The sequence below is a fragment of the Poecilia latipinna genome, unplaced genomic scaffold (genome assembly GCF_001443285.1).
Source record: "Poecilia latipinna isolate Pla-1442-1.1 unplaced genomic scaffold, P_latipinna-1.0 Scaffold578, whole genome shotgun sequence".
NCBI lineage: Eukaryota > Metazoa > Chordata > Actinopteri > Cyprinodontiformes > Poeciliidae > Poecilia > Poecilia latipinna.
In genome coordinates this window covers 263896-281202 of record NW_015113194.1, presented here as the reverse complement: position 1 = coordinate 281202, position 17307 = coordinate 263896, and the positions used below count along the sequence as shown (strand labels likewise).

General features: G+C 37.8%; 1 protein-coding gene across 2 annotated transcripts in view; it reads left to right on the top strand.

Annotated features, from left to right (window-relative positions):
- The first annotated feature begins 2487 nt into the window (after window positions 1-2487).
- Window positions 2488-17307, top strand: part of fkbp16 (FKBP prolyl isomerase 16) — a 29380-nt gene continuing 14560 nt past the window's right edge. The window contains exons 1-4 of one of the 2 annotated variants that reach the window (XM_015042139.1): window positions 2496-2682; window positions 2825-3366; window positions 3529-3698; window positions 4987-5075. In XM_015042139.1, coding sequence (XP_014897625.1) covers window positions 2925-3366; window positions 3529-3698; window positions 4987-5075 — 701 coding nt within the window. In that variant the 5' untranslated portion in view covers window positions 2496-2682; window positions 2825-2924. Of the gene's footprint in view, window positions 3367-3528; window positions 3699-4986; window positions 5076-17307 lie in introns of both variants that reach the window. The other variant, XM_015042140.1, reaches the window with a different exon arrangement.

The window sequence follows — 17307 nt, the reverse complement described above, 5'->3', positions numbered from 1 at the left end:
TAGGTAAATACACTTTGAATTTTCTTACTACTTAAACAGACACACACACACACACACACACACACACGCACACACACACACACACGCATACAAACATTTATTCAAGGAAGTAAATGTCATTTTACTCAGGATGTTGCTGTTTATATGCTGTTTATTCATTTTTATTTATAACTTTTCTATTATTGTAAAAGGTTTATTATATCGACATCATGCCATTAGTTCTAGCTATGTAACATGTTGTCTTACTGCATCTATCAACAATGCTGCTTAGTATGTTGCAAATACAACATGTAGGCTCACATAAAATATTTAAGAAAGACTGTAAAAGTCCACCTAGCTCAACAGACAAAACAATACATGTTGGGATCAAGTGGAAGTGAGGAAATAATTGACATACAATTTTCTTTGAAAAACTAAAAGTCTTTTTTAACAAACTGATATAGATCACAAACTTTTTTTTTTCAAGGATCTAATCAGTGAAAAATATTGAAACCCTGTTTGTCTTCTTTATGGGCTTGGGAAAGCTTTATGGTCCTAATTCAAAAGTCTTCTGTTTTGTGGTTTTACCACTAGAGCAAAGGTTTAATATATCTCTTAGTGTTTTTTTTTTAAAGAAGCTGGTTTTAGTTATTATTATTTATTATTATTATTTATTATCCTGTTCACTTTAAGTACTTTAAAGTTTGAACTGGAGACCATGATTTTCAATCCCGACACATTAAAAACTAAAATATCCGTTTTGTGTAAATGGAAAGCTACAAAGTTAAATCTTACTTTAACTGTTAGTTGCTAAGTGGCTAAAATATTACTAGACATATGGTTAAAGTGGTAAAGGTTTCTTCAATTCTTATGTAAGCTTATTTTTACTCAACAACTACTCCCTTATATAGTTCAAAATAAGAGCCTGAAATGCAGAGTTAAGCTTAAAACACTAATCTTACCTCTGAGATTCCTAAATAATGTCTGAATGTTATTTTACCAGGCAATCTCATATACTGACAGTAACTATATAAGAGACAATACATGCCCAGACATCACATTAAAATTTCACCTTTATTGTAGTGTGACGCAATCTTTAAAAATTTTATATCAGACGAGATAGCTATTGCAACCAGAAATATTAATAGAGGATACTGAAAAATATAAATACTGATCAGACTCATTCAATACTTCTGTGTGGACACATAAAAAACAAGAATAAACAACATAAGTGTAGGAATACAAACTTAAAAAAAAAAAAAAACTCCTTTAAGGTTTTGAATACAAAACCTTCAAAAACAACAACAACAACAAAACAATATTGACACATGCAAAACATCTGCCTGTCAGAGAAATGAAATGCCAGAAATGGAATTTGGATTAATTTAATCCTGATGGATAACATCCTTTGATGTGGATTAAAGAATGAGTCAGAGAGGCAGTGTTTATTTATGAAATGTAGAAATGTAGAGTGATATTGGTGTTACAGTGATCAACAAATATGTGTTTGAAAGCAATGTCAAAAACATTTCATTCACCATTGTTGCCACATTTGTTTTATTAAACATTACAGTGTTTGTCAAATAGAAATAGAAATCCATCTGATGTCTCGGAATGGGGGAATTCTAATTCAGTAATGCGTTGGTAATGATTACCAACTGTTTTTCTTATTACTCTTTATTCTTTCACACCATCCTCTGCTCCCTCTTTTAGGCTTCTGATTTTAGGTGCTAATATCTGGATCAGTTAATGGCATTACAGACGTCCAAGTGGCTAAATTATGTATTGGCAGGTAGAATTTCAATGCACTGCTCCTGAAATGCTGTAGCCTGCCAAGTGTTACACCCTAATAGTGCTTTAAGATTGTAATATTCCATACTGACAGTGTGCTGATGATTTACCTTTGATATAGGGAAGTAACCATTTTTTTACCCATTAGAAAAACAAACCACACAAAAATAAATACTTTGATGTTACTTTAATGTGATAGACTTCTATATATAACTGCACTATGCTGCCATGAAAAATAATATATAATTTTCATTGCATGTAAACTTGAGTTTTCAGCTCTAATGGGTTTTGAAAGATGTCACTGTTTAAAAAGCTAAACCCCAAAACATCTTAAAAGGTTTGGCTTTGTTAAATATTTGCTCACAGCTTTGATAAGCATTGTATTACTTAGAAGAAGAAGAAAACAGAACTTTTCTCTCTGTGAGACCATGTTTTTATGTTAGGCAAAAAATACATTGATTCTTAAAAGTTTGAACATGGCACTTTTTACATAATCAATAATCTGGTGTACCCCTTACTTTCTGCTGGCTGTTGGTTGTCTTAATTTGAATTTTGATAATAAATACTTTCTAATACAACTCAATGTAACCAAATTGGGTGCTTGTTTTTTAAAAAAATATTGGTAAACATCACTAAATTGTCACAATATTACACATGTGTTGAGCAGAACGACAGTGAAGTCATTAAGAAGCTTACAGGCGTTCTGTCAGATTAGGTTTTTTCTCCTTCTAATCCTGTAGATTACCACTGCACAGTCTGCTGGCTGTGAGTTCTTCGTTGCGCTGTGCAGGTTCTTTACATTGATTTTTTTCTTTTTTTTTTGTAGCCACCACATCGATGAATTAAGTTGACTAAGATGGATGCAAGCTGTTGAGGAGAGGTCAAAGGGAGGCGGAATTGCAGATTTTGCAGGTGGGACAAAACTTTAAAAGCATCATATGTGACTGGGTAAAGCAGGAATGCATTCTGAGGTGGATTATCCAAAACACAACATGGATTCCTAAATGTTTTTATGGCGATATAGGAGATATATATATTTTTTGTCTAAACAAAGAATAGGTGAGAGCAACAACCCTACACCTCAGTAGGTCATCGGCTGAGCAAATAGGATCATCTCTTGGGACTAATGCAGACGGTCTCCATCGCTCAGTGAAATGGAGACAGAGCCGTGTTGTGAGGAGCAGAGGGATGGTGTTTTGGATCCCACAGAGCCTGAGGTGGCAGAACCCATTTCTGAACCCGCAGACTGCGATCCTCTGAACAAACTGCCTTGTGGGCCTCCAGAACAAGGTGAAGAGCTCTGTGGGAAAGACCCATCTGAACTCGAGAACCATGCAGTCGAGAGTAAAGACAAGGAGATGAAAAGCTTATCCAACTGCGAGCAAGAGAGACGACAAGCAGAATGCAAGGTAGAGAAAAAACTGAAGAAAACAAACAGCTGGAAGATGGTCCGGTTTCAAGACCCCTCGACAGAAGAGGATGTTGTGGAGAGGGACAGCTCAGCAGAGATTCTCTTTCCAGAATACGCTGTGGAAGAATGGACATGTGCTCAGTTTGAGGAGCTCTTCGCGGCAGAGGACTGGGAGAACATCACAGGTAAGAACACATGAAATAAGTCATCTGAACTCCTGATATTGGAAAGTAGAGTAACTTTTAAATGTCAAACTGTTAAACCAACTGCAATAACTGGAAGTCCTTGTGGATAGTTTCCTATAAATCCAGAGTCTTAGATTTGTACTTTACTTTGCTGTTATGCAGAGGACCAGCTGTTGAGGAAGAAAATTCTGGAATCAGGAGACGAACAGGTCCCACGCTCCACCTGGGGTCAAGAGGTCACTGTGAAGATGCAGGGCGTTCTTGAGGACCGGACTGTGGTGGAGAAGGACTGCAAACTTGTCTTTGTTATCGGAGAGGGAGATGTAATACAGGTGATACTCCTGTGCTTTTCCTGAAGGATCCTATTGTGTGTGTGTGTGTGTGTGTGTGTGTGTGGGTGTGTGTTGCCTCAAAAAAGTCAACAAATCTGTATTGTTATGGGCTCACAACACAGGCTTAACAATGTAGGATAAGGGATGTTTGCCTTTGTAATTCTTTAAATCTGAAAATAACAAAAATGTTATTCAGACTGACAGGTAATTAAAATGTGAGCTGCTTTCTAAACACGGTTCCAATATGTTGCTGTTGGGCACGAATCCTCATGACAATTTTTTTTTTTTTTTTGTCAAAATCAAATCTATTAGTCAACCTTAACATCTATTCATGTTTCAGTTAATAAAATGCAGTGAAAAGAATCAAAAGGGTGGTGTGACTTTAAGGAAACATTGTGAATGTTTTAGAAAGATGAGTTTTTTTTTTTTTTTTTTAAATCTCCTGAAACTTTTGGGTCAGATGTTGAGGATTTCAAAATTCCACAATATGAAGATGTCAAATTTTCTGATATATTTTCCTATTTTTAATAAATTCACTTAAAAGGTTCAAGTCAAATTTTCAAACATTTTAGAAGGGAATAGAAATAGAAATATCATTGTATACTTATGTAGACCTTGAAAATAGGTCTTTGTGACTTTTTGAGATGGCGTACAAACCCCCCACTAAAGCTTTTACAAAAATATTCAGAACTAGAAGTGATTTTCTCACCAAAGTTTTAGGGCAATTACTTGCTCATAATGGTACATTGTCTTCTTGCCAAATAAAAGATAGTCTGGACCAGAGCTTCACAATCTTTGCAGATTCTGACCCACAGAATATCAATTTGAAGATTCTCATCCCACAAAGTCAATGAAAAAGAGGGACAATGATGCCATAAACAGTTTCCACAGCTACTGCATTGCTTCTATTTAGATGTACCAACTGTTTTCATCTCCTCTAAAATTTATAGCAACTCAAGTCCTCCCACTTATTCATCTGTGACAGCAGGTCTAATTGTCTGGATCACGAAAAGTCGGGGTCAAAACCTTCTAAACTAAGACGAGGACGCTGGTCCCTTCATGGTTCCATCGGATTACATGTAGGCATTTTCCAGGTGACAGTTGAGGAGTTGCACTTCTACAAGCTCACTCATTTAGCTTTGAAATCTGAAAAAGAAAAGATAACATATTTAAAAGTTGTTAGTTAATTGAAATACGCGACAAATCCACGCACATGTGTTTTTGTTTAACCATGCAATTAGCTGGATGTGAATAGTGTTCTGAGTGATGTGTTTCTTGACACCTGTAGGCTCTAGAGGAGTGTGTCATGTCCATGCAAAAGGGGGAGATCACATTACTGCTGGCAGATTCCCAGTATGCCTATGGACTTCTGGGAAGGTAAGGATTTTCCAGTTGCTTTTGTTTATTGTCATCTTGGAAATGAGAAAACATACTCAGAACAGGCTCAACAGGATTCAGGCACTTATCTTTACTTTGACAATAATGACATCAAAATGTCATCTTTAGCCTCTTGAACCTGTTGCTGTGGGGGCAGACTGTGCATCTTGGGTTAGCGGGGTTAATGGACCATAAACAGGAGCAGATGGCTTTGTCTGAACACCATTCAGGAGGAACCTATCCGTGGTGTGTCTGTAACCTCCTAACCTATGGGGTAACCCTACTCATATTACAGCCAATAGCTTGGGTTTGTAACCTTTGCACCAGTGAAGAGCCAGTATAAACGGAAAAATCACTTAGTAACTGCTGCTTAAAACCTGTCCTTTACAGTTCAATTGTTTGCTCAAGATAAACTGAACAGGCAAAAGCGAGTAATGCTGTTCAAATCTAACAACGTGCAAATAAGTAATTGTATCATATTGCGTGTCACACCGCATAAACACTTCATAAAACCGTCTAACGATCAAATCTGCTGATTTATTTAGTTGTCGGTGCTTACACAGGGATAATTGACCGTAATATGTAGTCAGGCTGTGATGCAATTTTATTAAAAAGGCAATATCATCAACTGTCATTAGAGCCAATTATGAATTAATAGATTAAAGCACACAGTGGTGATCCAAATATGCTTTTGAGGGAGGCAAACTGTGATCATTATAGCTTAAGAAACCCATAACATAAAATATTTTCCAGCATTTTTCTACAGACAGAACACTCATCGGCAGAAAAGCTGCATTAGCTCCCATTTGTTTGCTGAATATTATCATGTGGCAGTAAAAGCGAGAAAAGGGGCAGAATTCATTGCTAGATTTATGGCCCACATCTAGTTTTATAGCTAAGGAGAAAATATAGACCATTGTCATCAATAAATAAATAAATCTAACATTCAAACATTTTGTAGTGAGAGCTTGTTTTTTTCTCTTGTATAAAACAGTTTTTTTTTCTACCTGTTCTAAGTGCTGCACATTAGCCAGTGTTTGTATTGCGAGCACTCTGCGAAGAACACAGCCTGTGAGAAGTCGGGAATCTCTTTCCATGTCGTGTGTGGAGCAGGAGGCAGCAGGAGGCTGGTTAATGATTGTTTTGATGCCACTGATTAGGGTTGTGTGCTGTGCAGTCAAACCTTATTTGAACCACAAGGTACAAAATCAGAGCTTCGTGTCTGCTTTTCCAATATGATTCATTTAACTGATGTGCGTTACCTTAAACTGTTTTTTTCTCGGGTCACGGAATATGAAGTGTTTCAGTTAGAAATATTGTCAGTTTCTCTGATGTGAGTTGAGCCAGATCTCTTTTAGTCTTTGTTGTTCTGAGTTCTTGTTGAGAAGTTAAACAGTTCATTAAATATTTGATTATAAGAGATACAAAAATAAAATAAAATATAAGCAGCAACAGATGTCATGTTTGAGTGCGGATTGAGTGACCTCAGCATGCCTGTACTATAATGTGACAGACAGGAAGACAATGGGGGAAATCTCATTAGCCTCTTTCTGTTCTCTGGCATATGCACTGATTGAACTCTGTCAATCCTCTGCTGCAAACAGAGCTGTTAAGAGCACATCAGGGAGTGCAAAGCTGGTCAGACAGTATGATTCATCACTGCAGTCTGCAGGATCTGTAGCTCACGTAGTCTGTGTTCTGCTGGCAGCACTGTCGAGGACACACACACACCCCTAGAGATGGTGGGAGCATTAACTTGATTGCTACAACAAAGAGGGTCATCAGAATGAATTGTAGGAGGCACCAATATTTATCTGGATAAAATAGTTGAACATTCAGTGAGTTCACCATGTTGCCCCCATTTAAGAAGCTTAGGGGAATCTCCAAACATATTTATATCACTTGAACATTTTTACATTTGCAATCACAACAATCCACGTATTTTACCAATATTTTTTGCAACAGAGTGAGGCAACTTAGTGCAAGTTTATGAAGCAGAATAAAAGTTTGTTTGTATGGAACAGGGATCTGATCAGTGTGACATACAGTTGTATTGAACCCTCAGTTGTGCCTTTGTAGATGCAGGTCCTCTCATTGATCTTTTGGAAGTATGTCTCAAATAGCATTGGAGATCTAGAAAGAATATCTCTGCTCTGTTGCTGGTTCTGCTCTGTAAAACAGCTCAACAAGACTCTTAGAGGGCATATATGAATGCCTCCTCAGACCAAAGCCCCTCGTTCCACATTTTGGTTTTGTCCCACATGGGATGTGGTAAACTTTCATCTCTTTTGTTCAACAATGGCTTTCTTATTGCCACTTTAAAGCCTCTACCAGGTTTTCGTCACAGATTTCCTTGCATTTGGCTTTAAAATTACATTTTGGTGATAACTGAACAGAACATTTTCTACATGTTTGCATATCGCAATGTGAAAACCATTGCCATAGGCTCTATTTTTTCCACACTAAGCTGATTAATTAATTACTTAATAAAGTTCTCAGTTTTGAAACACAAAATGCCCAACTCCCAAGAGCACAATTTCTTAAAACCTTGCATGTTCTGCATTCAAATACTGTCTGTTGTTCTGCTTCTTCCAAAGCAGTGTAGACTACTGTGCAGCTTGGGTAAATTATGCCCAGCAGCAGTGAGGGCCAATACTCAATCAATATATATTATACGGTGCACTATACAGTGTGAAACACAACTTTAAGGCTTTGTTGGCTTAGATCACTTCTCCCTGCAGCATGAGGGCGAGCCACTTACCTTCATAAAGCTCTTCCTTAAGCTGCAGCTCCACCAAATTAGTAATCTCAGGGCTTCAGCGTTTTTATCAAAATTCAGGCGTGACAGGAAGTTATTTTCAGACTAAAAGAGATGTGTGCAGGTTCCTAAGAGGTTGAATCAGATGTAGGATTCTCAGGAAAGAGGCATATTGAAATCAAGGAAGAGTTAAGCAACTTTAGTTGACATAGAAGATGTCAGTGACTCATGACATTTTTGGTTTGTGTGTGTTTCTTCAGCTGTTCTTTAAAGCACAAAAAATTACTGCTTTGACAAAACATGTTTACAGAGAAAGTTTATTTTTTTTTTCCTGAGCAGTTCCTCTGTGTCTAAGGTAGAGAAACACAAATGAGATAATGTGTGATTTTCAGCCTAGAGTGGAGAAAGGCATAGAACTAAAATGGAGTAGATTCCAACCAATAATCCAGACCCTTACAAAGTCTACAGTCAAGATCACTATTGAAAATGACAGAAGCCACCTCACCTTGCACAAAAGGTCCTGTGTTACTTTGCATGACTCTGAATTCAAAATTCACACCTGTTTGGTTGACTTTAACTTGAATAAGTTAACCTAATCTTTTGGTTTAGGTATCACATTTGTTTTTATTAGCAGTGCCACAATTTGAGGCTGTTTTCAAATCTTCTGATTTTGTAAAGCTTTGTCCTGCCTGTAACTATTCCAGCTTTCTGCCTAAACAATCACAGATACATTATAAATCTAGCATAACCTTCATGACAGACTGAAGTTAAAAGCTCAAAAGGGTTAAATAGAGCAAGTTTCTCTTACTCTAGTCACCCTCCCTACTTCCTAGTTTTTTAAAAGTTAAATGTTCTACATTTGACTACCAAATGACGTACACTTAGCCAGTTATAATGAGACACATTTGCAGAAACGTACAACATTGTGAAATCAGAACTAGCGATGCATTGAGGAAGCCTCTAGAGATTGGAATCTGATGATTTTAGCTCGATTTGCCCTTAACATTGACAAACCAGTCAGAAACCAAACACCTAATCTAGTTTCTTTGGGTGGCATGAAAATAAAACAACTCTCTGAGTGTTTCCTGTTTGTGACCACCTGCTCACAGGTCCAGAGCTGATCAAGACTCCAGGTGATTTCTTAGTGCATCTCTACTTCTGGCTGCCAGATCTGCTTGGTTTTAACTGCAGTTAAAACCAAGCATTCTGGTGGCGTGTTTGTAACTCGCCACCAGAATGAGGGAAATTATGATTGTTTTTTTTTTTTTGTTCTCTCTGAAAAAGTGGAAAGTTGCATTCTGATTAGCTTTATGCCAGATGTAATAAATGTTCACTCTTCCTCCTTCTTGCAAACTAATCTCTCTTCTTATCATCCCGTGTAACATGACACAGTGAAACACTAGCACTTCTGCTTTTCATTACAATAGGCACTTGCAATTACACAGGTGGAATGACTCACTCGCCAGACAGTTGCACTGGCCTCTGTCAATTTTATTAGTTTTTATGTGCAGTCTCTCCTCCCCTGTGTCCATGTGCGTAAGCATGCTGTCCTCTCCAAGAAGGTGGATGTCCTCTGATCACTCTGTGACTCACTCTGCAGAGCCACCTGGCTAAAATGAATAATGTGACCTTTGTGACGCTCTGCTGTGAAAAGCACAATACGAAAATTGAACCATTTGTCTCTTTTGATGCTTCCTCTCTGCAAGAAAACTCTAGCAAACACTCTGATGTTTGGTGTAGCTTAAACTTGTTTATAGACCAGATGTTTTTTTGTTTTTTTTTTGCTATAAAACCAACAGCTGAACTCTTGACTGTGAAGTCACGTGATCTAAACTAGTTTGACTGTAGCCTTTTTGGCTCTGCGATTCTCTTTCCCGGCACAGTCACAGCAAGTTGACGAGAAAACCACACCCAGATCTCATACTTCGGGAGCAGGCCAGCAAGCACTGACAGCTGCAGTGCTACAGATAACATCGGGCTCAGCTCCCAATGAGCACGCTCTCTTCAGTTTGCAACAGTGCTGCTACACTGCCGCGTACTTTCAACAGGTTAAAGTTGAACTAAAATCAAGCAATAATTAAATTCTGGACGGTGCAAATAGGTTGAATAACTTTTGAAATCTAGATGGCCGCTTTTTCGGCGCCGTGGCTGCACTTTTTTTTGTTTCTTTTTTTTTTTTTTACCACTGGAATCACTGTTTGAATTGCACATGTCTGTCATCTAATCTCCCTGGATGTTTACCTTTCCCCTCTGCCAGCAGGAGGCTTATCTCTCACATCAGCAGTATTGTCTGTAATATAGTACTGTTCATAGTTAAAGCTACTTCTGCTTTCTGCGCTACTAGTAAATTTAAATGGGAAAGCAAATGTCCTCTAGCAAAATATGCTTTTATTGAGCTTTTGCTTGATAGTGTAAGTGAGTAGAAACTGCGAAATAAGAGGACGAAGCATTGTCAGTATCTTGCTTGATTGACTATTTTGTAAATATATTTCTCTCAAATCAATGTTAACTCCCTTTTGTGAAGTATGTAATACACAGTACACAGTAGCTGTGTCATCACTTCCTTTTATCTTTGTATTTGTATTTGGACAAACCATTTTGTATTTAAAGTACCCATGCTAGAATTTTTAAAACTCATTCTTTTCAGTTGTGCTCAGGCATGTTGCTGATGATTCATTCTCTTGCCAAGAAGCAATAAATGTAAAAAAAAAAAAAAAAAGCGTGAGAGAAAAAGATGAACACAAAGCAGCTTTCAAGCATTAATACATAAAACAATGACAAGCCCCAAAATCAAACAAAAACAAATTACATTTGCAGAGAAGATCTTGATGCTGATTTCATATATATATATATATATATATATATATATATATATATATATATATATATATATATATATATTTTTTTTTTACCAAAATCTGTTCTCTTTTGTTTTTATTTTATTTTGCTTGGTCGTTCATGCTACTAATTAAATGTGACCACAATCAGACTTCTGTGTGATCGATTTACGACCCCCAAAGTGACCCACACGCACAGAAGAAGAACCATGACGTCAGACAGCGGCACACTGTTTACGAAGTAATAATGGATGGAAACGTTTATAGGTTGCTTTTAAAGTTCATTCAACAATTGGAACTGACAGTATTGTCACAAGATCATGATACGAAGGAAGCTAATAAAAAATACGGTGCTTTGTGGACCATCGACTTCATCTTCTCTAGAAAAGATGTGATCAGAGGCGGGAGTGGTAGGAGTGTGATGTGTGATGCACTTCAGTGACACAGAATTGTTTTGTAATTTCATAATTATAATATTCAGTCACTGTTTAAATCTGGATTTACCATGTCTAGCTTCTGCTGGTAAATAATTATGATGCATGTCTCTCATTAGTGACACAAAAATCGGATAAAACAAGCTGGCTGGAAGTCGCTTCACACCCACAGGCGTTCGAAGCTGAGAGATTCCTCAGAAGAGATAACGACAAAGCCATACAGTCTAAGACTTTTTGCTCGTTTGAACTCATTGCTCAATAAGCTGCAGCTCATTGAACGGACACTATTACTTAAGCAGAACAAAGAATTGGGTGCAGGACTTTTATAATATTGTCTGATATTTTATTTAAAAATCTGTACTGCAGCTTAGTAGGATTAGTCACAAGACCATTTGGAAAATGCTTTGGTTATACATCTTCAAAGACAATCTTTTTACATACTATTTGACAACAAAGTGTGCTGTAGCTTGACAGAACCAGGAAGTGAACAATGACTCTGACTGGAGCTCTGCTCTGTAACTTACTCCCTTTATTGTCCAAAAGGACCAAGGCAGCAGGTTAACTTTACACCAAAAACACCTCAGTCCTTGCATAGCTCACACCAAGTTTGTTGCTTACCATTTCAAAACATTATGAGAAAGGAAATAATTATAGCTGATGAAATGCATTTCTTTAGGGGAAATGACTATCTATAATTCAATTATATTATTTTAGAATTTAATAAAAAAAATGTTGCCAATGTAGTTACCTATTTACAGTTGTCGTGTGGTTCCCTTTTTGTAAAATTTGCATCATAAGTATAAGAGATATTGACTAATTCTGCAAGTGATCGGTTAACATGATTGAACAAATACGATTTTTGTATGTTGCTTTGTTGCTTCTCATCCTTCCTCAATTGATGTCATTGTGTCCAGTTGATGTGGTTACAGAGAACCTTACCTCAAAAATAAAAGGTTGAAAAGTGCAATTATGTTATATTTACAGCTTTAACTGCTGTCTAATGCTCACCTATCATGACTGAGTCTCACAAGCCGGTGCTTAAGCAGAATATGTCCCCTTAAATGTGGACATGTTGTGGGGTTGTACTTTGTGAAATAAGCAACATGTTACAACGGTTTGTTTTCCAGAGTACGGTATAAGAAAGCAACACATGATAATCAAACAAGGTTAGATTGACCAGCAATTTTCTTAACCATACCAGCTGTTATTTATATTTAATTTGTGGCTGCAGTCTATAGTACTCATAACCACAACAGTTAATTTGGTGGAGTAAGACGAAGGATATGTAACAGCAAAAACCTAACCCAATGTTTAAGAGAGAGGAAAAAAACAACAACCTAAGAACATAATGTGGTCTTGTTAAAATTTGTTGAATGGAAACCTAAACTATAACAGAAAAACTTTGATGTATGCTCCAAATTAAAAGACTTTGTAAACTACTCCTCTGTCCTCCTCCAAACTGGCAAAAAAAGTCGTTTTGTTTTTGTACCAGTAAAAAGTGAACAAAGCGACAAATTGGAAGACTTCTTTAACAAGCTCTTTGTCAAATCTGCAGATGACATATTTTTTTCTACTTTGGGGTAAGTTGAGACACTGTTTTAAAATAAAATGTCCTCAAAAATACTGAATAGAATTTAATTAAAATTACTGCAAAAAGTAGATAGTGTAATTGGAATAATGTAGTCATTGTGTAATATAAAATAGGCTTTTAAAAAGAATGCAAGATTTTGCAGACCAGAGTTAGTAACTAGCCAACCTTTTGTTCTTGTGGTACATGAGCAACAGCTTGTGTCATGTGTGAATCTACAGGAAAATATTTAAATAATTGAGGTTTTTTATGAATTTAAGGCTTAATTTCCTCCTGTAATATTTCTGTTATTCAATGCTTCAAACGTACCACTCCCCACAGGCCTAAAAAAATCCCCTTCCTCATAAAGAAATCTCAAACCTGTTGAGCTGTTATCCTTCCAACCTCTAAGATTTTCAGACAGCGGTCTGCTAACTGGCCCCAGGCTGACTCTTTTCCAACTCTTAGCACCATCTTCTTGGAAAAAAAAGTTTTCACAGTGTTAAATATATTTCTCACTTAACTTATTTTGCTTTTGCAAAAATGTAACCGACCTCTCTCCTTATCTTTTATTGTAAAGTAATACGCAGTTACGGCCTGCTTGCGTTTTGTAGCAAATGATCAGTGCGCCAGATTCTTCGCAGTGCCCCAGTGAGTGGGTGATTACATGTTTAATTGAACTCTGGTGGTTGCAATAAAAACATGAAAAACAATCACAATAAGGAGCCTGCTTTGTTGTGACATTTGTATGTTCCAGAGATTTAGACAACTGCCTTTGTTCCTTTCTGTTATAACAGTAAAGTCTAAACTGAATGTCTTTGATGAGCCACCATCTCATTATTCCAGTCTGAAAAAATTATAACTGTGTCTCCTCTCTCTAGCAGCCAGCTACTCAGAAGAGTAGCTGTTCAGAACACTATAAACACTTTCACCCTCAGATGTGGTTGGGCAGCATGCCCAACACAGGACTGTTTCATGTTAGCGCTGTTTGTAGCTTTGCTTGCTTTGACTTAATAAAACAATGCATTTATATTCCTAGCTGCATTTGGTCATTTTCTTGCCATTGCTCAAACACAGACTCTATTTCTTGGAGCTTTGACCACGAGCCCGCTTGGTCCTATTTCTTATTTGTTCGCTCCTAAACTTTGTATCTTATCATTATTTCACACTTTCCCAAATACTTCCTCACACCAACTGAAAAGCAAAACACTCCTCTGTCGCAACAGAAGCTGCAGCAGACTGTCTTGTAATAACTGATTAAGTTGCTGGGCAACTAATGAGCCCTTTTTATTCATTTTGCTCATCTGTAACTACAGCAGAATGGAAGCAGATGGCAAAGTGGAGGGGCAAGCTGTTTCTGACAGCGACGCGCTGCTCTCTCACACACACACACACACACACAAACACACACAGAATCTGATACAGGTCTGCGTCGTCAGGTTAACGCGTTGAATGCATCATGGTCTCGCTGGCTGAGGCAGCAGTGGGTCTAAACAAATAACTGTATGTGTTGGTAGTGTGCAGCACGGTGTGCTTCTCCTGCTGCAGGGGGGATGGGAGGTGACGAGCGCAAGCCTGGGAGGCCGGAGGAAAGAGGTCTCTGCAGAGTGACAAGTGACACCTCGGTTATGTTGTTGTGGATCTGCGAGCGTGAGTGGAACATGACTCATCCCACTGAGACGTCAGCGCGTCGTCATCAGACGTCTGCAGCAACGCACCGCATGCAAACTCACGCTCGCACACATGCACAGACGCTCTAAATATTCCTCTCAGAGTTAATGACTGGCAGATTCCCGCTGACGTCCTCCCTGCGAGCTCAAAATCAGGCATGCAGTGTTTAAGCCTTGAAGATTACCACAGGCTCATTAGCAGGACTCTTTGTAAATGAGACTCTCCCAGTGGTTGGATAAATATGATGAGATTAGTAGAACTGAGCCAGAGGACAAAAACAGATTTTATTTGAACCCCTCCAAAAACCGTTTCGGTGTTCAAACTGAGCAATATAAACTGCTAAATACATTTGTTTTCCATGCTTTCTAAGGCTGACCTTTGCCTTTTCCAATGAATTGGGTTGGAGTTAGACCAAGCCCTTTTTTTTCTGAATAAAAAAAAAAAAGTGTTGCTTCACTCGTATTTATTACTCATGGTCTGTATCTCTGCACTGGAAGAGAGACTAAGGAGGCCTCAAACGCAAGCTGCTCCTGTGTGACAACGTGTCTAATAAGTCAGGAGGTAGCTGCTAATGACTCTCAGGCAGGGTTGGCCACAAAATGGAAGCTGAGTCATTGTTGGGTTAAATTAGAAACACTTAGAGAGCCAACCTTAGGGTTTTTTTCTTCAAACGTGACAGAGTGCTAACACTCAATAAAACCAGGGGTGCTCCAGTCCTGGAAAGCTGTTCTGCAGCTTTTAGATTTCTCCTCCCCATTCCAACACATCTGAGTCAAGTGGTTAAATCCCCTCATCCGCAGCCACTCAGCCAGACAGAGGCCTGGTGACGAGCCGTTCATTTGACTCAGATGTGTTTGAGGTGCATGTACAAGTCGTTGGATAGTTGCTCTTCAGAACTGGACTTGGGCACACCTGCTACAGCTGAGGTTCTTGACACATTTGGAGACAAACAGTCAAGCGATAAAATGAGGACACCCTTTTGTGTGGTTTTCTAAAATTTTAAGACGTATGGATGTTTGACAGATATTTCAGTAATACTAATAAATATTCAAGTAAATAATAATACAAATATGAAGTAAAAACTAGGGTTTTCCGATGTTTATTCTTTCTTAAAATGGCCAAAATCAAACGCAGAACTATCACAGCAGGAACACAATGGAATATCCCTCATTACTGAGCATTTTGAAGGAGGTTATTCCTCTTCTACCTCAGGCATTTAGTTTTGTATGCCCCTGACTAATAATGAGAATGAACTTCATGGTTAAATCAAAATGGCTGTTTGAGTCCTAGAGAAAATAGTTTATAGCAGCACATGAGTCGAGAAGAAGTGTTAAGCTAAAGGTAAAAAAAAAAAAAAGTCTTTGCTCATTTACTTTTGTTTGTTATTTTGTTTTCTTCATAAAAATGTCTACAATGTTCAGAGTTCTGGTACAAAACCCTACAGTAGCCATGTGTGAACAAGACAGTTTGTATATATATATATTTTTTTGTATCTTTAGTTCAAACAGATACACCTTCATCCAATTTCTTAGGAATCTACACTTTAGAAAGCATGTTTCGAAAATCTCACCAAAAAGAAATTTTGTGTTGGTGTTTTAAAAAAGAAGAAGAAGGGGTGCTGTGGTGTCGCAGGGACAAAAAACAACCCATGTATCAAGGCCTTAGTCCTCACGCCAGTTGTTGCAGGTTCGATTCCTGGCCTGGCGACATATAAAAAAAAAAAAAAGAAGAAAAAAAACTAAACTTAACAGCAGAAAGAGTACTTTACAAAATGTCATTGAGGTCAGGAACTTTGAGGATCATAACTCCTAATTTTGCTCGGAGAAGCAGTTAGCGAGGCCATAAAAAAAATCCTCATGATCTTTCAAACTTAGATCAGTCTGATTGGTCTCTGCTGCAGGTAAATTGCAAATTACTGACAGGTCAATTTTATTCCATGGCAGCCAGAAAGAAACAATAAAAGAAAATCTGTCAGTTTAAGGTGTGAAGGTCAACTAGTTAAGCAACATCATGTGCCTTAAAATGTATTCCCATCCAATCAACCTTCAGAGACTCTGATAACCAGGGTCTGCATGTTCTGCTTCTAATTTGCAAAATGATATCCCAGGGACGATGACATTTTCCCTGTGGGAGTTATCTGATTTCACCCATGTTCATGTGACAGCTCAGGCTTGGAAAGGAAATTATTTTGTGATTGCTATCTCTTTATGACATTTAAACCCTAACCAAAATGGCATTCATAAAGAAACAGGAGCTTGCTGTAACAAACATGAATGCTCGTTACAACTCGGACAAATATATTTCCACCATCTTTATGCAAAATCGCTTATGTAGACTTTTAAGTCATTCACTTTTTAAAACAAAGCTGTCTTTACACTGCCATTGAAGTAAGCAGACCTTAAGAGTAACTGGCTTACTGGCGCTTCAGTCAGAATTTGCTTGGCCATTAGAGACCTTTAAAGTTCAAATAGTGATACCTTAAACAGCTGGAGATGCAGTTTATAGAATCTGTAGACATAATATCTGAGCAAAGAAAGAGCTAAGCAGTTATTACTTAACTTTAACCTGTCAGAGCATCCACTGTGAAACTGAACCTCGGGCCCCGGAGCCTCAGGAGATCCTGCCCTTTATCATACGTTACACACCTCAGAGACATCGGCTTGTTCATGTTTATTGATCAGGAGTTTAAAGTCAATCCTGGGATTACATATCATGAGGATATAACATTACAGGAACATTTATTAAATGATGACATCCGTGTTAGACTGCTTTTTTGAGTCTTTAAAACCAAGCTCTGCCTCAAGCCCTTTTGAGGAATAATTCATGCAGTCGCTGCCTCACATAAGAGTCCAGACCTGAAAGATTACGGATTATTGCATAAAACAGAAACTTCACTTGTGATTTGACAGAATGATGTTGATTTTTTTAAGACCTTTAAATTGTTGACATTTGTTTAGTTGTTTGA